General features: G+C 42.0%; 1 protein-coding gene across 3 annotated transcripts; it reads left to right on the top strand.

The window, feature by feature from the left end:
* Nucleotides 1-606: 606 nt before the first annotated feature.
* pbrm1 (polybromo 1) lies at nt 607-23,156 on the top strand. Of its 3 annotated transcripts, XM_061784871.1 has the most exons (30): nt 607-742; nt 2,754-2,903; nt 3,004-3,101; nt 3,243-3,390; nt 3,588-3,737; nt 4,488-4,604; nt 4,678-4,746; nt 8,013-8,111; nt 8,200-8,285; nt 8,379-8,464; nt 8,568-8,784; nt 9,291-9,432; nt 9,514-9,608; nt 9,686-9,965; nt 10,046-10,151; nt 11,135-11,774; nt 11,853-12,064; nt 14,364-14,549; nt 14,664-14,821; nt 14,914-15,174; nt 15,246-15,391; nt 16,981-17,138; nt 17,253-17,436; nt 17,758-17,956; nt 18,056-18,254; nt 18,353-18,505; nt 21,246-21,392; nt 21,708-21,760; nt 22,231-22,435; nt 22,537-23,156. In XM_061784871.1, exons 2-30 carry the CDS (start codon nt 2,763-2,765, stop codon nt 22,698-22,700), a joined length of 4,899 nt encoding a protein of 1,632 aa, XP_061640855.1. In that variant the 5' UTR covers nt 607-742; nt 2,754-2,762; the 3' UTR covers nt 22,701-23,156. The 3 variants fall into 3 exon arrangements, with proteins under 3 accessions (XP_061640855.1, XP_061640856.1, XP_061640857.1); XM_061784872.1 differs by lacking the exon at nt 21,246-21,392 and having other exon boundaries at nt 18,353-18,421; XM_061784873.1 differs by lacking the exons at nt 4,488-4,604; nt 4,678-4,746; nt 8,013-8,111.
* Nucleotides 23,157-23,355: the final 199 nt, after the last annotated feature.

Here is a 23,355-nt window from a genome sequence, read left to right as displayed (position 1 = left end):
ATTTTGTCAAAATAGGCTTGTTACTTTTTTTCAACCTTAGCAGATGACGACACAACATAAAAAAGTCATATAAATAGAAGGACCTAAAGTCAACTGTGGTCCAGGTCTTGATTAAATGATTGACATGTTGAAGATTTATGAGTGGAAAAAAGCAGAGACAGCAGCGACATGGGGGAACGTGAACCAGGGAGCATTAACGATGTCGATGCAACAGATTCAGAGAAGCGAGATATTCACAATCCAGGGCTTTATTTAAGAGAATTGTTTGATGTTGTCAGCTACAAGAATTATTCATGGTATATGCGTTGTCTTGTGCCAGCCTAAAAACTACCAGCTTCTGCTGTTCAAAAGTTATACTTCTAATCTAAAAAAATATATAGGTAAAGTGTATTTTTTTTTCCAATTTTGTCAATCAATATGCCGTTCCGCTCATTCTCACAATGGTCGTGGGGGTGCTGGAGCCTATTATTATTATTATTAATAATAATACACGTATCTGCGCTTCTACTTAAGTACAGAGTGTGAGATTGAGTGCTTATGTCACCTCTAAATTAAAAAGTGAAGAAATCCTATGTTCACGAGATAGTGCAGGTTCCTGACAAAGCCTTTATTTTGAAGGCGGACCGTGGCGGAAGTAGAGTCAAAGTTAACGCTAGCTTCACACTCCTGTCTGCGTATCTAAAATCGATGAGTGATTGGCTGTCTTCTCGGTCAAGATTCTGAGGGTCTATTAACGTGAAAGGTAAACGTCAACCATGTCAAGTAGTCGAAGTGAAATTATATTGTAATAAAAAAAAAAGAGAGCCCTCCTCGGTACAGTTCACGGTAGCTATGTGACGTTAACTGTCAAAGTGGGCGCCTTTGTGTAGGCTTTGACGTTTTGATATTTTTGGAAGGCTAAATTTTCAGTGTTTTGCTAACGTTAGCTGCCCAAGAGGGGCACTGCCGCTCAGGTATGCAGACAGCCGCCGTACGAGAAGGCGTGCCGGGGCCTGCAGAGGAAAAAACACACCATATGTGCCAGGGGAGGGGATGAACGTCAAATCATTCTTCAGTGACATTTCATGGGGCAAAGGAAAACAAACAGTAATACACCTGACAAATGCCACTAACAACCGTTGGGTTAATATTGAACCACAAATTGCATTTTCCCGTCGTAAACGTGTATATTTGTAAAATAGTTGTCATAATCCTACATTTTCAAAGATTATGTGTAGGCGTGAAGAAAAAGTAAATTTTGTTAAAACTCAACTTGTATAAACTCACATTATAAATATAATAATTCCCCCACGTTTGCGTTTATGACAGGCACTAGTTAGTATTTACCAAATTTCACTATGCACTACAACATGTCCAACTGTTGAATGTTTCTGTACTTTTTGCCAACCAGCCGTTAAGGAGCTAAACGGGAAAATTCAGGTTTTCAACCAACATATTTCCACAGAGCCGGCGGGCAAAAAGTGGGGGGCTCGTGCCTCAGTGTCCCTTCTGGTTCTGCAGCCTCTGCATTTCCAAGAATAGTCACTTCTGTGCCTTTCTGTCACTCTGCCAGTCTCTCTGTATCTCTGTGGCAACCGGTTGATGACATCCTCTGACACTCTAAGCTCAGTGGCCACTTTACTCTGAGAACATCCTGTTTGTATGTGTCATAATGATTAGGTACTGTTGATGAATTGTTAAGTGTTTTTGTCTCATGATGTCAAAATGTTAACAGCATGACAAAGAGGACTATTTAAATAGAAATTCTAATTGAACCAGGAAATTTATTGGTCCATTCGTGGATCAAACACCTGTTGTGAATTTTGTTGTTCAGCTCCTTGTTAGAGAACACTAGAACAGCAAGCAACAAAAATATTGAAACAAGGAACAAATATTGGACATATTCACACATAAATTTAGAGGTCAAGTTAAATTAACGTGTAAAGGTCATAATGCACTTTAGGTTTATACCCCGGAAAGCCTTATTATCACTAACGTTTTCTGAGAAGTGCATTTTACGTTAGAAAAACAAAACAAAACAAAACAAACAAAAAAAATATTTTTTACAAAAATAGATATTGAAGTAATGATATTCATGTCGAAATTTACTCACAAATTTATTGATTTTTTGAAATCAGGGCCTGTTCAATTGAACATAAAGCTATTATTCTGTATAAATGGGAACAAGTCGACACACAGGTTAATTAGACCTTCTGCCATCTAGTGGAGGGGATATAATTGCTCTGCCTGATATAAGTCAGGGTGGGAATCACTGCACTAGACATAAATGCTACGCGTTTGTTTTTTTCCATCAGTAAGTTAATGAGTCACGCCCTATTTTATGGAGGGTGACGTACAATCATGGGACTGTAAAATTGATATTCTGGTGTGGCGTGAACGGCTTCATTGTGACTAAAGCAGCAAAAATGGAAAATCAATTCTTCTAACCAAAGTGGGAAAAAAATGTGACGGATCATACTTTATTTGTTTGTATACAAAAAAAGAGCCCTTGGTGTTACCCATAACTGCAGCAGAAATTCATTGTATAAACATAAACATGGTGTAATGGCATCACAGTAGAGTTCATGTGTGACGTTAGGCATTATGGTAGTTCAGCCTCAAAGCAGTCCCTTCCCTCCCCCCCAATTGGGTCAATATCCAAACAGTTTAAGTCGTTCGACATAAGCAGATTCAATCTACTGAGGTATGATGATTGTCTCTTAACATGTGAAATCTTGTCCATGAAGTAAAACTTTACTAGCCCTTTGTTTCAGGGGTCTATCATGGCCTTGAAAAGAAGAAGGGCTACATCCCCCTCGAGCAGTGTGAGTGGAGGAGATTTCGACGATAGCCAGCCTTCATCCTTAGTGTCTTCAAGTGGGCGAAAGAGGAGAAGGACCTCAAACATTCCAACCGTGGATCCTGTAATCATCACAGTTCCTCTTTTCTCACATGCAGTCAACTACTGTATGTCAAAGCTGACATAGGTTATAATGGTTGCACGTGTGGCTTGTTGCCTTTCAGATTGCTGTGTGCCATGAATTGTACAACACAGTCAGAGACTACAAGGATGACCAAGGCAGGATGCTGTGCGAGCTGTTCATTAGAGCCCCTAAACGAAGGCAAGGCTGGGCTGTTATTATTTAACTTAACTCATTCACTACCAGCCCTCCCAGTTAACATGGATATTTGACTTCTAAAGCCATCATTGGCCGTGAATCTAACCAGCAGTGACCCTAACATCATGCACTTTTCATTTCAAGGAACCAGCCAGACTACTACCAGGTGGTGTCTCAGCCTATCGACATGATGAAGATTCAGCAGAAATTAAAGATGGAGGAATACGATGACGTCGAACAGCTCACCAGTGACTTTCAGCTCCTGTTTCATAATGCCAAAACATATTATAAGGTAACATCCCATCATAAAGAAGTAGTACTTTGTGGGAACACTTGCCATGTTTTGATCTAGCATGATTGTACCCTAATGTAAAAAGCGACATGCATAAATTAATAATTCCATGATGGCAAGGTTTCCCAATACTTTCGTTCCTGTAGTGGAAAATCATTCTTGAGGAAACCTTTCATTAATTTCTCTCTTGTGAGCAGTCCGACAGTGCTGAGTTCCGAGCAGCCTGCAAACTGTGGGACCTTTACCAACGTACCAAGAATGAATTTGTTCAGCCAGGCGACGATGATGAGGATGATGAGGCCGGCTACGATGCGCAAGACATCCCCAGCGGGTCTACTGAGGATGAGGTCAGTTGAGTACCAATGTCTTGAAGGCAGCTGTTTGTGTCAAACAGGAGAGAGACTGGTAGTGTAATGTAATTTCACAAAATTAGGTAAGAACTTGCTGGATAAAAATGTATAATATGTACACAGTAGCTTAGCTCTGTTGTACTATTTTCAATTCCTCAAGTTCTCATAGCTGAATTCATATTCTTCTTTAGAGAGGTACTACAGTAGTTGAAACGGAATGGACAGCACCTCTGCTGGTTGTACCCAAGAAGTGCACTCTGTTTGTCTCAACTGCTTTAAGACTTAATCAATTCTACACAATCAACTAAATTCTTTATGATTAATTAGTGAATGAATTCATTGATCAAAATGCTTATCCTTAATAAGTAGCAAGGTCTTCACAATATTAATATATATTTTTAGTAGTACTTAGTGTTGCGGCTGAGCTGGAGCCTATCCCTGCTGTCTTTAGAAGAGAGGTGGGTTACACCTGCGATTGGTCGCCATCAAATCGCAGGGCACATATAGAAGAACAACCATTCATACCTCAGGACATTTTTGAATCTCCAATGAACCCAACATGCGTGTTTTTGAAATGTGTGAGGAAACCGGAGTACTTGGAGAAAACCCATGCAAGAGTTGCGAGAACATGCAAACTCCCCACACGAAGAAAAATATGTTAGGCCTTAAAATTTGAATCCAAAACATTGAAAACATTTTGATTTCTATATTTCCTTCTCTAAACGCTGACTACTCACATAATGACAGAGTGCACCGATCTGCTTGAGAGATGTCCTTGAGCATCTCCTCGATGCCGTGGTGACATATGCCGAGCCCTCGGGCCGCCTGGTCAGCGATCTCTTTCAGAGGTTGCCCTCCAAAGCGGTACGAAACTCTTCACTATCATTTAAGATGGAATGAATGACTTTGCTTTGACAACATTTCCTGTTTTGTTTAGCAATATCCAGATTATTATGCAATCATCAAGGAGCCCATAGATTTGAAACTCGTCGCTCAAAAGATTCAGGTATTACAATTCTCTAGTCCAATTCTTTCAATATGCACTTAACTTTACAACCCTTAAAGGTCCTATGCCTTCAGATTTTTACGATTTTTGATAAACTTTTATGTCCTTTTGTCGTAGATTTGGGTTAAAAATGCCCAAAATGTCAATTTTCAAGCTATTCTAGTTGGCCTTTTTACGCCAGGCAGTTGAAATGGCCGGATTTCTCATTAATATGCGACAAGTAAATAAGCTTTGCTCTGATTGGATCGCTCATCTTCCCCCTCTTTAAATATGGAAAACTACTTCGCTCTGATTGGCCGTTGGCGAATGGCGATATGTCGCTGGCAGGACCAAGCATTTATAGCAAACTCGCATTCATTTCATTCAATGTGTGTGTGTGTGTGTGTGTGTGTGTGTGTGTGTGTGTGTGTGTGTGTGTGTGTGTGTGTGTGTGTGTGTGTGTGTGTGTGTGTGTGTGTGGGTGGGTGGGGTCTGACGATCATCAAGAAAGCAGAATTCACAAAGCGTTGGATTGATCACCCCCTTAATAGGAAACGTGAGCAACGATTCACAACTCCACAGAGGAGGGGACGTGTCACGGGGGTGAAGTAAAAGAGAGGAGTATATTTTGAAAGCGGGTCAATCACTATAATGTCACCATCTCGCGGTGCGACGTTCATCTATCGCCGACATTTTGGCGACACTGATCACAGTTGCATTCAAAATTATAAATATAGTTAAGTATCGTTGGAAAACAACACATGTATGCTTTTGGGTACTGTACAGTGGGGCAAAAACGTATTTAGTCAGCCACCAATTGTGCAAGTTCTCCCACTTAAAAAGATGAGAAAGCCCTGTAATTTTCATCATAGGTATACCTCACCTATTAGAGACAAAATGAGGAAAAAACATCCAGAAAATCACATTGTCTGATTTTATTATTAGAATTTATTAGCAAATTATGGTGGAAAAGAAGTATTTGGTCAATAACAGAAGTTCATCTCAATACTTTGTTATATACCCATTGTTGGTAATGACAGAAGTCAAACGTTTTGTGTAAGTCTCACCAAGGAGGTGTCCAGGAGGCATCCTAATCAGATGCCCAAGCCACCTGATCTGGCTCCTTTCAATGCGGAGGAGTAGCGGCTCCACTCTGAGCCCCTCCCAGATGACCGAGCTTCTAACCCGATCTCTAAGGGAGAGCCCGGACACCCTGCGGAGGAAACTCATTTCGGCCGCTTGTATCCGGGATCTCTTTCTTTCGTTCATGACCCACAGCTCGTGACCATAAGTGAGGGTAGGAACGTAGATCGACCGGTAAATTGAAAGCTTTACCTTTTGGCTTAGCTCCTTCTTCACCACAACGGACCGATACAAAGTCTGCGTCACTGCAGATGCTGCACCGATCCGCCTGTCCATCTCCTGTTCCATTCTTCCCTCACTTGTGAACAAGACCCTAAGATACTTGAATTCCTCCACTTGGGGCAGGATCTCATCCCCGACCCGGAGAGGGCCGACAGAGGACCATGGTCTCAGATTTGGATGTGCTGATTTTCATTCCAACCGCTTCACACTCGGCTGCGAACCACTCCAGTGAGAGTTGGAGATCACGGCTTGATGAAGCCAACGGAACCACATCATCTGCAAAAAGCAGGGATGCAATACTGAGCCCACCAAAAGGGGACCGCCTCTATGCCTCGGCTGCGCCTCGAGATTCTGTCCGTAAAAGTTATGAACAGAATCGGTGACAAAGGGCAGCCTTGGCGGAGTCCAACCCTCACTGGAAACGAATCCGACTTACTGCTGGCAATGCGAACCAAACTCTGACACCGGTCGTACAAGGACCGAACAGCCCGTATCAGTGAGTTCGGTACCCATACTCTTGAAGCACCCCCCACAGAACTCCCTGAGGCACACGGTTGAACACCTTCTCCAAGTCCACAAAACACATGTCGACTGGTTGGGTGAACTCCCATGCACCCTCGAGGACCCTCCTCTCCATCACTCCCTGAATAGACCTTACCAGGGAGGCTGAGTAGTAGGTCTGCCAGGTTGGACCGGCGTCTTCCCCCACCATCGGAGCCGACACACCACCAGGTGGTGATCAGTTGGCAGCGCCACCCCTTCAGTGTTCAAGATATGCGGCCGCAAGTCCGATGACACGACCACAAAGTCGATCATCGAACTGCGGCCTAGGGGGTTCTGGTGCCAAGTGCACATATGGATACCCTATTGCTTGAACATGGTCTTCGTTATGGACAATCCGTGATGAGAATAATAATAATAACAGAACACCACTCGGGTTTTGATCAGGGGGGCCGTTGCTCCCAAGCACGCCCTTCCAGGTTTCACTGTCATTGCCCACGTGAGCATTGAAGGCCCCCAGCAGAACGATGGAGTCCCCAGCGGGCGCGCTCTCCAGCACCCCCTCCAAGGACTCCAAAAAGGGTGGGTACTCTGAACTGCTGTTTGGTGCAAATGCACAAACAACAGTCAGGACCCGTCCCCCCACCCGAAGGCGAAAGGAGGATACCCTCTCGTCCACCGGGGTGAACCCCAATGTACAGGCGCTGAGCTGGGGGGCAATAAGTATACCCACACCTGCTCGGTGCCTCTCACCGTGGGCAACTCCAGAGTGGAAGAGAGTCCAACCCCTCTGAAGAGGACTGGTACCAGAGCCCAAGCTGTGTGTGGAGGAGCCCGACTATATCTAATCGGAACGTCTCCACCTCGCACACCAGCTCGGGCTCCTTCCACGCCAGAGAAGTGACATTCCACGTACCTCGAGCCAGCTTCTGTAGCCGGGGATCGGATCGCCAAGGTCCCTGCCTTCGGCCACCTCCCGGCTCACATTTCACCCGACCCCTATGGCCCCTCCCACAGGTGGTGAGCCCACGGGAAGGGGGACCCAGGTTACCCTTTCGGGCTGTGCCCGGCCGGGCCCCATGGGTGCAGGCCCGGCCACCAGGCGCTCGCCTTCGAGCCCCTCCTCCAGGCCTGGTTCCAGAGGGGGGTTCCGGTGACCCGCGTCCGGGCGAGGGAAAACGAGATCCAATATTTTTCATCATCATAAGGGGTCTTTGAGCCGTACTTTGTCTGGTCACTCACTTAGGACCTGTTTGACATGGGTGACCCTGCCAGAGGCATAAAGCCCCAGACAACTTAGCTCCTAGGATCATTGGGACACACAAACCCCTCCACCACGATAAGGTCACGCCTCAAGGAGGGGTTCTGATGGCGTTGGACCTTTAATGAGGTTAATGATCAATCAATGTTTTTGGTTTAAGATGGGCCACTACAGGAGCGTTACTGCCATGGCTAAAGATATCGATTTATTGGTCAGAAATGCCAAAATTTACAATGAGCCTGGATCACAGGTCTTTAAGGTGAGTGTATAATACACCAGAGACTGATGCTTAGCACATGGACATTTGAAGGCAAGTTTTTTGTTTCTTACATTGCATTTGTGTTCAGGATGCAAATACCATTAAAAAGATTTTTGCACTAAAGAAGTCAGAGATTGAACACGGAGAACCAATCAAGTCCAGCATTCGTATCAGGTACTAAACAACAACAATAATAAGGCGGATTATGTGAATAAATAATTTCTCATGTATTCAAAATTAATTTTATTGTTCCACTTCCATCCCTAGGAATAGGAGGTTTGCTCAGGGTGAGCGCCTATCTGCGATTAGCATGGCTCTTCAGTATGAAAGTGACGAGGACGGAATACTTTCTGGTACTTGTTGGCATCATTTTAAAAAAGACATGCGCATCATTTCAGTAATGACTAAGACGGGAGTAATTGCTATCACCTGTTTGTCTCTTCCCCCATTGCTCAGGGTCTGTTCACTATGACGAGGGGGAGTCTGAGGCTGAGAGTTTGACCACTAATATCGACATGAGCAACCCCATTTTCCAGCTGTATGAAGCTGTACGCGGTGCCAGGAACAACCAGGGCCTCCTGATTTCTGAACCTTTCCTGGAGCTGCCCTCTAGGAAGGAATACCCAGACTACTACCAGCAGATCACGCAGCCCTTGTGCCTCCATCAGATCAAGTATGAAAAAAAAGTACCTTTGTGCGTCTAGTGCCAAACCTAATTTTTCTGTTTGAAACATAATAGGCCATAAAGGTCTATCTTTGTAGGAATCTGAGCTTAATATTGTTCGATTCAATTGTAGGAATCTGAGCTTAATATTGTTCGATTCAATTGGAAGAAAAAAGAATAGGCTGTCAGTAACCAGAACACGGGAGTTCTCCCATTTACTTTATGTAATTTTCATTTAATTAGTTTGACTTGAATTTTAGTTCTTGTAAAATATTCAGAGGAAATAAATAAATAGTAGTTTAGAGAGTTTGTACTTTTCACGTAGGAACATTACAAAGTATACCATAATAACATTTAGGTGTAAATTCATTATGCATATCATTTGTACGTCGTCATCTTTGATTCACCAGCAGTGTCTCCCTTTATCTTCCACTCTTTTGGCATCACATTTGCTCATGTTGCAGTATAGTATGTCTGTGCGCTCCCCAAATGTGAGAGCCTATTATTCCCCACAGGAACAAGATGAAGAACAATGAGTATGACAGTGTTGAGCCTATGGACTCTGATCTAACGCTAATGTTTGAGAACGCCAAGCGTTACAATCTTCCCCACTCCTCCATCTACAAGCGGGCACTTAAATTGCAGCACATTCAGCAGGTCAGTCTCAGTGTCCTATTTTCACATTTTGGTTGAGTTGAAAAGTGAGTCGTGAATCTACATTGATTGTATTCTGCCTAGATAAAGCGAAAGGAGCTTTTACAGAGAGATGACGACGATGGAGACAGCATGCTTTCCTGTGCCACCTCTGACACCAGTAGCACTAAGAGAAAAAGGTCCTCATTGTCACACTTTCTGTACATGCGATTTGACTTTGCAAGTACATGACAGCTTTTTGTTGGCCTTGTTACAGTCACAAGAAGAATACAAAGAAAAATCGAATGAAAGCTCTTTTTGCTTCGGTCACCGACGCACGGGAGGCGGGCACTAGCAGGCGACTTTGTGACCTCTTTATGGTAAAGCCCTCCAAGAAGGACTACCCCGATTACTACAAGATCATCCTGGAGCCCATGGACTTGAAAACCATCGAGCACAATATCCGGTCAGACAAGTACCTCAGTGAAGATGCCATGGTAGAGGATATGAAGCTGATGTTCCGCAATGCTCGACACTACAATGAAGAGGGCTCACAGGTTACAAGAGTTAACACTGACATATTCTTTACTTGCTTTATTGATTATTTGTATGTAAAAAGATCGTTTTTGTTTTCCAGGTCTTCAATGATGCTGATGTACTCGAAAAAATAATGACAGACAGACGCAAGGATCTTGGACCAGTGACAGATGAGGATGACATAGTGTCCTCAAAGATGAAAATAAGTAACTGACTTAAAAACTTTAAACACACTCTTAAAAACAACGCAAATAGTGGATTCTTCTTTTATCGTACGAAACGACCACATCTTCATATATTTGTATCAGTGGTGAACGGTTAGGGACAGCAAGGCCTTCTCTGCTAGCCTAAATTCTCTCAGAAACACTGACCCACATTTACAACCTAAATTCTAATATTTGTTCCATTAAATTGTATTTATTCATTAACAGTGGTCAATTTTCTACATTACAAAACGTTTCTCTCTGTTGCACTGCTTCCAGTATGTGGATGTGGTTAGACTTTTCGTCCACTTAGGATTTAGCCTCTTATTGTATATACTGCTCTAAATTGTCTAGGGCCTTCAGAATCAGTAATGCCGGCAGATGTCACTTAGACAAAATGAAGTTTCTTTAACCAGTTAGATTTCAAATTTACCTCAGAGGGCCAGCAGGCACACAATAAGGTCTGAATTTGTTGTCCTCTAATTGGTTGGTCACACCAAGCCAAGTTTGACTAGCAAAACACTTCTTTTGCAATCTGCACGCTTTAATACATTTAATAATCAGCATCTCTGCTGAGTATAATGTATTTCATATGAAGTTTTTATGTTTTTGCGATTAGATAAATATTGATTCTAAACTGCTCCACAAGATGTATGTGGCACAGTTAGGTGCTGTTATATTGCTTTTTTGTATAGTATCGATGGTTTTTAGAATTGTAATGTGACAGTAGTGGTAATAAGAATCCGAATCAGAATCATCTTTATTTGCCAAGTATGTCCAAAAAACACACAAGGAATTTGTCTCCGGTAATAAGTTGGTAGTTTGGTAATAAGCGGTGGATTAAGTCAGTTAAGAACCCACTAAATGCCCAGGTACCAAATGCACGTCCCTCCACTGATTTGGAGGAATATAAAATTCTATATCGTACCATCAATATCTACCTATGTGTGGGAACATCTATCACTAATCAATTTCTTTACTTTTAGGAAAGACAAACATGACTCTGAAGAAATCAAAGTATCTTACACCCTTACAACAGAAGCTGAATGAGTTGTATGAGTCTGTCAAGAACTATACAGACAAGCGTGGCCGTCGCCTCAGCACGATCTTCCTGCGCCTTCCATCTCGTGCCGAGCTGCCTGATTACTACATAGCTATCAAGAAACCGGTGGACATGGAGAAGATCAAGAGCCACATGTTAGCCAATAAATATCAGGATGTAGATGCACTGGTAGAGGACTTGGTGCTTATGTTCAACAACGCATGTACGTACAATGAGCCTGAGTCGCTGATTTACCGGGATGCTCTAGTCCTGCACCGTGTGCTTCTGGAGACGAGGCACGCCCTGGAGGGAGGTGAGGACGCTTACGTGCCAGATGTGCCTCGCCTCATCCAGGAGCTCATCCGCAGCCTCTTTGTCTCGGTGCTCGGCCACCAAGATGATGAGGGCCGTTGCTACAGCGATTCTCTGGCCGAGATCCCTGCCATTGACCCTGCAAACCCAGAGAAGCCCCCTCTCAATTTTGAGATAATCAGAAAGAATGTCGATGGAGGTCGCTATATGAGGCTGGATGTATTTCAGGACCACATGTTTGAAGTTTTGGAAAAGGCCAGACATCTAAATAGGTGAAATACTGTCGACCGTTTTGCACAAGAACATGTCACGTGCAGGGAGCTTAATTTTTGTATAATTTGTTGTTACAGGACAGACTCTGAAATCTTTGAAGATGCCGTCGAGCTGCTGCAGTTCTTCATCAGGATCCGAGATGAGCTGTGTAAGAATGGAGAGATTTTGATGTCTCCTGCACTGAGCTATACGTCCAAACATCTGCATAATGATGTGGATAAAGAAAAGAAACAAAAACTCCCTAAAGAGATTGAGGAGGACAAAGTCAAGAGAGAAGAGGAGAAAATGGGTATTTTACTTTATACGCATTTGAAATCATTGTATATTTAATTCGTATTTCGCAACCTTTATGGAGCCAATTAATAATTTTCGGACCAATTAGATGAAATTGGATAATTTACCACCGCTCACCCCATGATCTCCCATGGCACACTAGTAATTGTGCCACAACACAGTGGTTGGGAATCACTGTTTGCCTAGCATATCACTGCATACAGTCCCCTCCAAAGGTATTGGGACGGCAAGGTCAATTCCTTTGATCTTGTTTTATACAGAAGACATTTGGGTTTCAGATCAAAAGATGAATGTGAGACAAAAGTTCAGAATTCCACCTTTTATTTTATGGTATTCATATCTAGATTTGTAAAACAACTCAGGACAGAGCACCTTTTGTTTGAAGCCAACCACTTTTCAAGTGAACAAAAGTCTTGGAACAGACAGTATTAAATTAACTTAAAGTGAATAAGATTTAATATTTGGCAGCATAACCCTTACTTGCAATAACTGCATCAAGCCTGCGACCCATTGACTTCACTGGACTGTTGCATTCTTCATTTGAAATGCTTTTCCTGGCCTTAACTGCAGCGTCTTTCAGTTCTTGTTTGTTTCTGGGGGTCTCTCCCTGCAGTCTCCTCTTCAGTAGGTAAAATGCATGCTCTATTGGGTTAAGGTCCGGTGATTGACTTGGCCATTCTAAGACCTTCCACTTTTCCCCCCTGATGAAGTTTTTTGTTGTGTTGGCAGTGTGTTTTGGGTCATTGTCTTGTTGCATGATGAAGCTTCTGCCGCTTAGTTTAGATGCATTTTTCTGTGAATTGCCAGACAAAATGTTTTTTAAACTTCATTCTGCTGCCACCATCATGAGTTACATCAACAATAAAGACTAATGAGCCTGTTCCAGAAGCAACCATGCAAGCCCAAGCCATGACATTACCTTCACCATGCTTCACAGATGAGCTTGTGTTATTTTGGATCATAAGCAGATCCTGTCTTTCTGCATACTTTGGCTTTTCCATCACTTTGGTCGAGGTTAATCTTGGTCTCATCAGTCCATAAAACTTTGTTCCAAAACCTTTGTGGCTCATCTGTGTACTACTTTGCAAAATCCAATCTGGCCTTCCGATTCTTTTTGCTGATGAATGGTTTGCATCTTGTGGTATGGCCTGCATATTTCGTCTCTCGAAGACTTCTTCGAACAGTGGATTGTGATACTTTCAGCCCTGCCCTGTGGAGGTTGGCAGTGATGTCACTGACTGTTGTCTTTGGGTGTTTCTTCAGAATCATAATCAGAATAATATTTATTTGCAAAATGTGTCCAAAAAACAGACACACAAGGAATTTGTCTCCGGTAGTTAGAGCCGCTCTAGTACAACAGACAGTCAATTGACAGAGAACACTTTTGAGACATAAAGACATTGAGAAAAAAAGTCACTGGGCAATAAAGGGTTGCTAGTTATCTGGTAATGCCGGTACAATTTTATTTATTTATGTATTTTTTTGACAATTGTGCAAAAAGATGCAGAGTCCTCTAGCACTGAGAGCAGTTTGAATGACTAATATAGCAATAGTCCGGTGCAATGACCATTGTGCAAAGGACGCCGGGACTTCAAGGAGTGTATGCAGTTTAAAGTGACTAGTGGCGCGATAATCTGGGACAATGTTGATTGTGCAAATGTCGCAGATACTCCTCAGTCAGTGTGGAAGTGGAGCAGATGCTACTCTGGCATGAGTGGCCAGTATTGGTCAACAACACAGCTCTCACAATATTTCTGTCATCAACTGCTGTTGATGTCTGTTGCTCAGTACACCAGTAGTTTCTTTCTTTTTCAGGACATTCCAAATCGTTGTATTGGCAATAACTCTGATCGATTTTCCCTCTTCTCTCAGCTTCAAAATGGTTAGCTTTTCTCCCATAGACAGCTCTCTGCTCTTCATGTTTGCTTAACAGCAAATGCAACCAAAGCCAAAAACAACCACTATCTAATGTTTCAGCAGTCAATCTAAAAGGCAAAACCTGAGCAACCAGAAACATCCATCAGTCACATGTTCCAATACTTTTGCTCACTTGAAAAGTGGGTGGCTTCAAACAAAGGGTGCTCTGTCCTGAGTTGTTTAACACATCTACATGTAAATACCATGAAATTAAAGCTGTAATTCTGAACTTTTGTCTCATATTCATCTTTTGATCTGAAACTCAAATGTCTTCAGTACACAATAAAAACAAAGGAATTGACCTTGCCGTTCTGATACTTTTGGAAGGGACTGTATGTATACAGGTGTTGTTAAGAGAGTATGCTGTGTATTTTCAGAAGCTGAAAAACGGGAGGAATCTGTCGGAGCCTCCTGGCAGCTGAGCTCACAGCGCACATACAGTCAAGACTGCAGCTTCAAAGACAGCATGTACTGTGTTGGAGACTATGTTTATGTGGAGCCTGCTGAGCCAAACCTGCGGCCTCACATCATCTACATCGAACGCCTGTGGCAAGACGACACTGGTCAGTCTCTGTAATCTGAAGATAATTTATGCAAGAAAAACTATGGTGTTTTTATTTGCACACAGTGCCCTCTTTCTGTGTGCTTGCTTGTTTATCATTATTCAATGATTTCAGGTGAGAAATGGCTCTATGGATGCTGGTTCTACAGGCCAAATGAAACGTTCCATGTCGCTACACGAAAGTTCTTGGAGAAGGAAGTATTTAAGAGTGACTATTACAACAAAGCACGCATCAGCAAGATTTTAGGCAAATGTGTGGTAATGTTTGTGAAGGTAACCATTCTCATCCATGTGTCACCTGAGCAACAGCTGTGTAATGTATGTTAGATGCATGTTAACAGTTTTTATGTGGTGCGGGATTTCAGGACTACTTCAAACTTTCCCCAGAAGGCTTCAGGGCAGAGGACGTCCATGTCTGCGAGTCACGCTACTCTGCCAAGTCCAAGTCCTTCAAGAAGATCAAGTTGTGGACCATGCCCTTGAGCTCGGTTCGCTTTGTCCCAAGAGAAGTGCCTCTTCCTGTTGTACGGGTGGCATCCATATTTGCCCCGAAAGAAGAGAGAGACGAGAAACTACCAGAAATTACAGATGAAACCAAAGTGATAGAATGTAGCACCATATGCAAGGTAAAGCCCTTTTTCTATTGAGATGTTTAGAATTCACATGCCACTTTCAGTACTACCTTTTATTTCTGCAGGAGAGGGAAGATGTTCCTTTGGAGATGACTAACGGGGAAGCAGGATGCCAATACTATGAACAGCTTTGCCATAACAACCTGTGGCTGAAAGTTGGAGACTGCGTCTATATTGGCTCTCATGGACTAGTGCGCCACCGTGTGGGCAGGTGGAGTAAATGTGTTGGTGCATGTATAAATCAATCAGCTTTGGAAGCAATTGGACGTATCTAACCAGAGGTTCAAGTAAATCACATGCGTATATGCAAGTCCTAAGTAAGCCTTATGGAGAACCAGGACACCCCACAACAGTCTCAAGGCTTATCCTTCAGGTTTCAAGCAAGTCCCAAGTCACTGTGCCAGTAATCAAGCATGTCGAGTCCCCACTAAATTGCAAGCAAGTCTAATTATTGGGTTAACAAGTCATAAGTAAACTTACACATCCTTGCTCAGTCACAACATACGCAGAACAAAAATATTAATGCAAAACTTTTTTGCTTCCATTTTTTAAGAGGCGAACTCAAAGATCTAAAACTTTTTATATGCACTTGAAAGGTTTATTTCTCTCAAATATTGCTAACAAATTTGTTGAAATCTGTTTGTGAGCATATCTCCTTTGCCAAAATAATACAGCCACCTCACCTGTGGCAAATCAAGATGTTGATAAGACCGCATGATCATTGCGCATGTGTGTTTTAGGTTGGCCATTTTAAAATGTGCACTGTAACTGTATTGAAAAATAACTTCTTTTTTTCCCCCAGATACAAAACATTACCTTGACTATGCAGATTTTCTGATGTAAACATGAAAGACTTGTCAACTCACGTGGTTCAATCTAAGTCAAGCAAAGTCTTATGAATACTGTGTCAGAATCTTTAAAATTTTATTCGAGCAAGTCACAAGTCCTATCTCACTGGCCTGGAGACTAGTTGGCAACTCGATGCCAAGGGTTTTCTTCTCTATATGCTCACAGTATCGAAAAAGCTTAACATCGCTTAATGTCACAAAACTGCGATCAACTGTCATAAAAATCTATTTGTACATCCCTACGTATGCCCACTCCAACCTCTGAAAATATCAGAACGATCGCCCCAATATTTTGGATTTTAGGGACAATAAAGCATTTTTCTCAATTATAGAGGACTGAACCAGTATCTGTGCTCCGGCGGCTGAGCGCGGACGGCCACCAACGAAACTTCGGGACATGTCACCATTTGAGAGTTGAGAGAGATGTGAGAGATGTGAGATTATTTGCCCAGCCCGTACGTTAAAAGTGTAAACAGTTTTGTCTGAATTGCGAGCTGTTATTAAGCCAGTAAGTCTGCATTAATAAATTACCTGTGGAAAGCAATGTCTCCTCCTTGGAGGCAACCAAACACTATTAAACTTCCATCTCTATATTAAAAAAAACAACACCACAAAAACACATAATATACTTTATATATTTATTTACCGAATATATAGACCTATATCAGCGACTTCAGGTGAGTTGGTTGTGATGTTGTCTGGAGACGTCTCCCAGACATGGTCGGGGTGAGAGCGCAAGCAATATTTTGGTCTCCCCGGGTCCTGGAGTCTTGGCTGAGTCTCCACCAGTGAGAGTCTGAGGACTTGAGGGGTCTGACTCGAGTCAAGTCATCCGACTCGAGAGCCCAACCTTTGCATCTCATCTGTATCCATGTTATTCATGTGCCCTTGAGTCCAGTGGGCATAAAAGATTATCTGCTCCCTAACATGAAACTTAAACTTTGTTGTACAGGATTGAAAAAATGTGGATGCGAGATGGAGCCGGCTACTTTTTTGGCCCAATCTTCATCCATCCAGAGGAAACTGAGCATGAACCCACTAAAATGTTCTACAAGAAGGAAGTTTTCCTAAGCAACCTTGAAGAAGCTTGTCCCATGACCTGCATCATAGGTAACCTTCATACAGTATCTACAGCAGGTTTCCCAACATGCTGTATCAGCGATTCTAATTTATCTAATGTATTAACTTCATAGTTATGTTTCATGCATATTTCTTGTCTCAAAGGGAAGTGCGTGGTGTCATCCTTCAAAGAGTACCTATCTTGTCGGCCAACTGAAGTGCCTGAAGAGAATGTCCTGCTCTGTGAGAGTCGTTATATCGAAAGTGAGAGGCAAATGAAGCGGTTCAAAGGACTCAAACGCTTTTCATCATCCGGAAAGGTGGTGGAGGATGAAATCTACTATTTTAGGTAACAACAAGGATTTTATACCTCCGGAATACACTGGATTTCGCCGCTACCAAGCTTTACAAAGAAACATGTCCATATACACCAACAGTGCTTAAGATGTCAACATGGGCCAAAAAACAGTTTTTCCTTCTTCAATCTTGATGACATTTTTAGTCAAAGGGTGGATGGAGCAGTAGAGAATGACTTTGTTTTGCATTATGCTGTTCAACATCCCCAGATCAAAGATTCTCATTTCATTTGGCAACACTAATTACTTTATTGGGTTACTTTCTGTTCTGACGTTTATATGAATGTATTGACCTCTATATTTTTCTCACATAGGAAACTTATAAGTCCCCAAAAGGAGCCGTCACCTTTGCTAGACAGGAAAATTGAGGAACTGGAGGCCAAGTTTGCTGATATGACAGATGAGGAGCTAGAGGAGCTTGGGGATGATGACAGTGAGCTCGATCATTCTCTTCGGCAGATGCATTCTTCTATGTGTAGTGACATGGATATAATGACTTACACTCCCCCACAGGTCAGGCTTGTTGTGGGTTAATTCAATTGGTCAAAGAAGGAACAGTTAACTGTTTAGCTTGTAGCATTTTTCGCGATGTGCTCTCCTGTGTATGCACAGTCAACCAAATCTCTAAAGGGTCTTTCCAAGAAGGAGGGCTCAAAACGAAAGATCAACATGAGCGGATACATCCTGTTCAGCAGCGAGATGCGGGCCGTCATTAAAGCCCGGCACCCAGATTTTTCCTTTGGCGAGCTGAGCCGTCTCGTTGGCACAGAGTGGAGGAACCTGGAAAGTTCTAGGAAAGCAGAGTATGAAGGTGAGGAGCGCCATGAAGAAATGTGTTCATTGATACAGTTGCTTATGCTGGTGAAATGTATAAAAGAAAATGTCATATTTGTCCTTGGTGCGTTGCAGAGCGAGCAGCTAAAGTGGCCGAGCAGCAGGAGCGTGACAGGACCCAGTTCATGACATCCCCACGTGCAGGTACCCCAGTAGGGGCACTGATAGGAGTGGTGCCTGCTCCGACCCCCATGGGGATGCTAAATCCTGGCTTGACGCCTGTGTCAGGTAACCCCTCAGAGTTGCAGATGGATTCTCAGCATATAGAGGGCTGGACTAACAAGCTTCCATGCTTGATTTACTCACATCTTATCACATTAGCATGTTTGTGTTGTAATAGGTTGCCTAATTTACAAAACACTGGCCAAACTCAAGCCTTAAATGGAGAACAACAAACTCCATACTCCCATTTGTTGGCAAAGTTAACATGGTTGGAATCATGAATTCATGTAACTGAGTCATCTTTATTTGATCTTTTATATATATATATATATATATATATATATAAAATATAATATAAAAGCTTTGAATATATGAAGTGTTGCTGCATGCCATGAGAATAGGGACTGCTGAGCTAATTTGGATCATCACCAAACAATACGCCTTATACAGTGCCACCAGAAATTATTCACACCCCCTTCACGTTTTCCACATTTTGCTTTTACAGACTTATCCTAAAGCAGATTTGAGTATAGTTTTCCTTAAAAAAATCTTCATAAAATATCCCATAATGACAAAGTAAAAACATATTTTCAGACATTTGTGTAGATTTATAAAAAAAATTATACATTCAAACATAATAGGTACATAAATATTGACACCCTTTGCTTTGACACTCAAACTAAAGCTCAGGTGCATTTCCACTGGTCATGCTTGAGATGCTTCTACAACTTGAATAAAGTCCACCTGTGGGAAATTCAGTTGATTGAACATCATTTGGAATGGCACACACCTGTCTATATAAGATCTCATAGTTGGCAGTGCATATCAGAGCAAAAACCAAGCAATGAAGTCTAGGAACTTGTCTGCAGACCTCAGAGACCGGATTGTGTCAAGGCACAAATCTGGGGAAGGATACAAAAGAATTTCAGCAGCATTGAAGGTCCCGAAAAGCACTGTGGTCTCGGGTATTCGGAAATGGAAGAGGTTTGGAACCTCCAGGAAGGACTCTTCCTAGATCTGGCCGTCCGATCAAGCTGAGTAACTGGGCAAGAAGGGCCTTGGTCAGAGAGATGAACAAGAACCCTATGGTCACTAAGGCGGAGCTCAAGTGTTACCTTGCGGAAATAGGAGAACCATCCAGGAGGTCAACCATTACTAACGCACTCCACAAATCAGGCCTTTATGGTAGAATGGCCAGACGGAAGCCAATTCTCACTTAACCCAAAGCACACGGCCAAGATAACAAAGGTGTAGCTTCAGGAGCAACCTGTGAATGTCCTTGAGTGGCTCAGCCAGAGCCCAGACTTGAATACAATCGAACATCTGTGGAAAGACCTAAAAATGGCTGTCCACCGACGCTGCCCATCCAACCTGACTGATCTTGAGAGGATCTGCAGAGAAGAATGGGAGAAAATGCGCCAAAACAGGTGTGCCGAGCTCATAGAGACATACCCAAGAAGACTGTAGGCTGTGATTGCTGCTAAAGGTGCTTCATCAAAATATTAAGCCAAGGGTGTGAACACTTATGTACCTATTATATTTACATTTTCAATAAATTTGCACAACTGTCTAAAAATATGTATTTATTTTGTCATTGTGGGATATTTTATGTTGATTTAAAAAAAAAATTATAAAAAAATTAACTATACTCAATCCAGTTTTAGAATAAATCTAACATAGCAAAATGGGGAAAACGTGAAGGTGTCTGAACACTTTCTGGTGGCAGTGTAAGTACCCAACATATTCCTACTCCTACCTTCCTGCATTATGACTATAGTCATAATGTTCAATGTTTTATTCACTCAGAAATTAAAGGGGAGTTTTCAGTGTTAAAAACTGCCAGCAATATTTGAATATATTTTTCAATAATACCCCCCATCCCCTCGAGTCTTTGACCAAAGCCGCCCCCCTCACTAATATGCACAAGCATGATACTCAATCAAGACCATTCGTAATGGCATCCAATTATAGAAGTGCGTAGTTGTGATAAATAGTCACAAAGTATTCATTTCCTGCGTTTTACAAAATAGTGCTAGCAGTACTAAGATAACATTAGTACTGTAAACACGGCGACGTTGGCCTCTGCTGCTATGTTTGTAACAAGACTTATTTGTAATGAAATGTTACCATAACTCTCAATGTTATCAGTTTAAAGTTACATTTTTTGGAACGTATAATCAATAAAAAAAATCAAGAAGAGGTGATAAACGCACCAGAAATATTGCTAATTTGGCGTCTTTTCTGAATCTTCAGCTGCCTGTGGTCCCTTAGTTTTGCTTCTGCTTGCTGGTCATATGCCTCGTCGGTCACGCCTTCTGTCTCTGATTGGTTGTTTTTCCTCAGGCGCAATGGTTTCTTAGAAATCTAATTAGAGGCACAAGACGGGGCCAGAGAAGGCATATTTTTTTCCACAGGTAATTTGACTCATGTACTACTGTCAGGTTATAATGGCAGTTTTAACAGCTATGACAAAAAGAGTAGTTGTTTTTTATTTGCAAACTCCCCTTTAAAGAACAAATAAACGATATTAATGAAGGGAAAAATGAATGGGTTCCTCTTTGACCAATCCACATCCCTCTGCAAGGGATATTTTTTTCTATAATCCGATTTACTAACACAATCATTGATGGAAAAAAAATCCTTGGCTGAGGCAACAAGGGCTTCAATGTAGTTTTTCTTTAGTGACTTTTATATTGCATTCACCCCCATGAGTGAATATCAATTAACATGTAATGCATGCTTTTAGTGTTGCATGAGTAACTGATGCATGTTGCTGTGTTTTGTGTTGCTGCTCTTCATTCTTAAGAAGGTATGATGGGTGCATGTAGGTCAGCTATGATACCCAAAGGAATGGTTAGTATGACTGGCGAACCACCACATCACACGGGGGAGCCTTTATACCCCCAGCGTTCTCTGCTCGCTATGCCTGGGTTTCCTGGAATGCCATATTTCGGTAAGAGTGCCATCATCGCCACCCCACCTGCCACACAGTTGCTTCCTTGTTTGCCATTCTAATTTGCTGGAGGGGCTACCTGTACCAAAAGGCTGTGACCCTTATTTGATGACGACTGACTGATTACAGCACGTGTAATTTTCTCAAAAGCAGAACATATTTTTTCCCCCACAATCTTAATACAAGCAAATTAACAAGTAAGCATTACATTTTTGATAATGGGCGTTCCCAAGATTTTTAATGTTGCCAAGATGACATTAACTGAATTGCAGTAATGGGTTCTGTGAGTGGTTGTCTTTGTATTGAATACCTCAGGTATCAACGGTATGTGTGGTGAAACTGGAACAGCAAACATACATGGATCCCAGGTAATAACTTACTAGTAACCCTAAATGTAATATTGATTTCATTTCATGTCATTCTCCAATTTTGCTGAAATTAATATATGAATGGTTTTATTTCAAACATGATGTTCTAAAGTAAAAGCAAACAATCAAAGTAGTCAGATAATATGAAAATAAACAAACAAAGCAAAACAAAAATACAAATTTAACATGTTTGAAAAGGAGCAGGAAGAAGCATAATATATTTAATCCAACCCTTGCTCCACTGGTCAGTTGAAATAATGTCCTATCCAATTTCTGCATACATAAACAAAATTTGTACTCATACATTCATATATGGAAACAATATTTTCATATAAATATATATATATATATATATATATATTTACAAACAATATCACGATAGCCTTAACGCTCAAGTGACAACCCAAGTGATAGTTGGTAGTGATGAAATGCTCTCAGTCCTCAATTGTTTCATTGTATTTTTTTTTTAGATGGGTTTGATGGGTCCTGGGCAACAGGCTCCCCCACCATACCCAGGACAAGGCCAGGCTGCCCTTCACCAGCCCTCCACCCCGTTGTTTGTCTCCCCTCCAGCCAAGTCCCAGAGGCTTCTCCACTCTGATGCTTACCTCAGCTACATAGAGGGTCTAACTGCTGAGTCACCTACTGTGAGCAAGTGGGACCAAACACTTTCAGGTCTTTTTACCTCTCTACATAAAAGAATTTACAAATGCTGGAACAATCAAGTTGAACAGGCAAAGTGAATGTATGACTGTAATGTGTATTTTGTCTTTTAGTTAAAAAACATGATGTGCGCCTGACAAAAGAGCAGGAAAGTAGATTGCCATCCCACTGGCTGAAGAGTAAAGGAGCCCACAAGACAATGGCTGATGCACTTTGGCGACTGCGTGACCTGATGCTACGAGATACGCTGAACATTCGCTACACACACAACCTGTAGCGTGGTCATAATCTGAGCCTCTGTTCTCAGACCTGTGAGACAGGGATGGGGTTATGCTCACTAAAAATGTTTAACTTTGTTTTGTTATGATGAAAGATATGTGGTTAAGTTTACAGAGGTTGCTTATCGAAGCAAATTTTCATTTAACATTTCAGATGTACTGTTCCAAGTGCAATATTGTTAGAACTGTCATTCTGTGATGAATGCCTTCATGCTTTGTCTTTTTTCATTTTATGTTTGTTTCATTGAAGTGTATTCTAAAACAATGTTGCCTGGTTGTGACCAAATTGCAGATTTATTTGGCTCAAATCCAAAGTGTGTGTTTGAGTTCTTCAATGCCTAACATGAGCCAAAAAGGACATCCTAGTACATATTTGAACTTACTATTTTTTAAGTCTTAAGTCATTAACCGTTTCTTTCTTTGATTCAATTTGTAAATTAAATAGTCCAATTACATCCAAGGAAACCTGAATTCTCATCTATAACGTTGGTAACGCCAGTGCCAAAAAGGCAGAACAAGCATTTTATTTTCAACATCCATCCATCCATCCATTTTCTGTACTGTTGATCCTCACTAGGTGTCGCGGGCGTGCTGGAGCCTATCCCAGCTATCTTCGGGCCAGAGGCGGCGTACACCCTGAACGGGTCGCCAGCC

The sequence above is a fragment of the Phyllopteryx taeniolatus genome, chromosome 9 (genome assembly GCF_024500385.1).
Source record: "Phyllopteryx taeniolatus isolate TA_2022b chromosome 9, UOR_Ptae_1.2, whole genome shotgun sequence".
NCBI lineage: Eukaryota > Metazoa > Chordata > Actinopteri > Syngnathiformes > Syngnathidae > Phyllopteryx > Phyllopteryx taeniolatus.
Note: the sequence above shows the minus strand (reverse complement) of the source record. Positions and strands in the feature narration are given on the sequence as shown.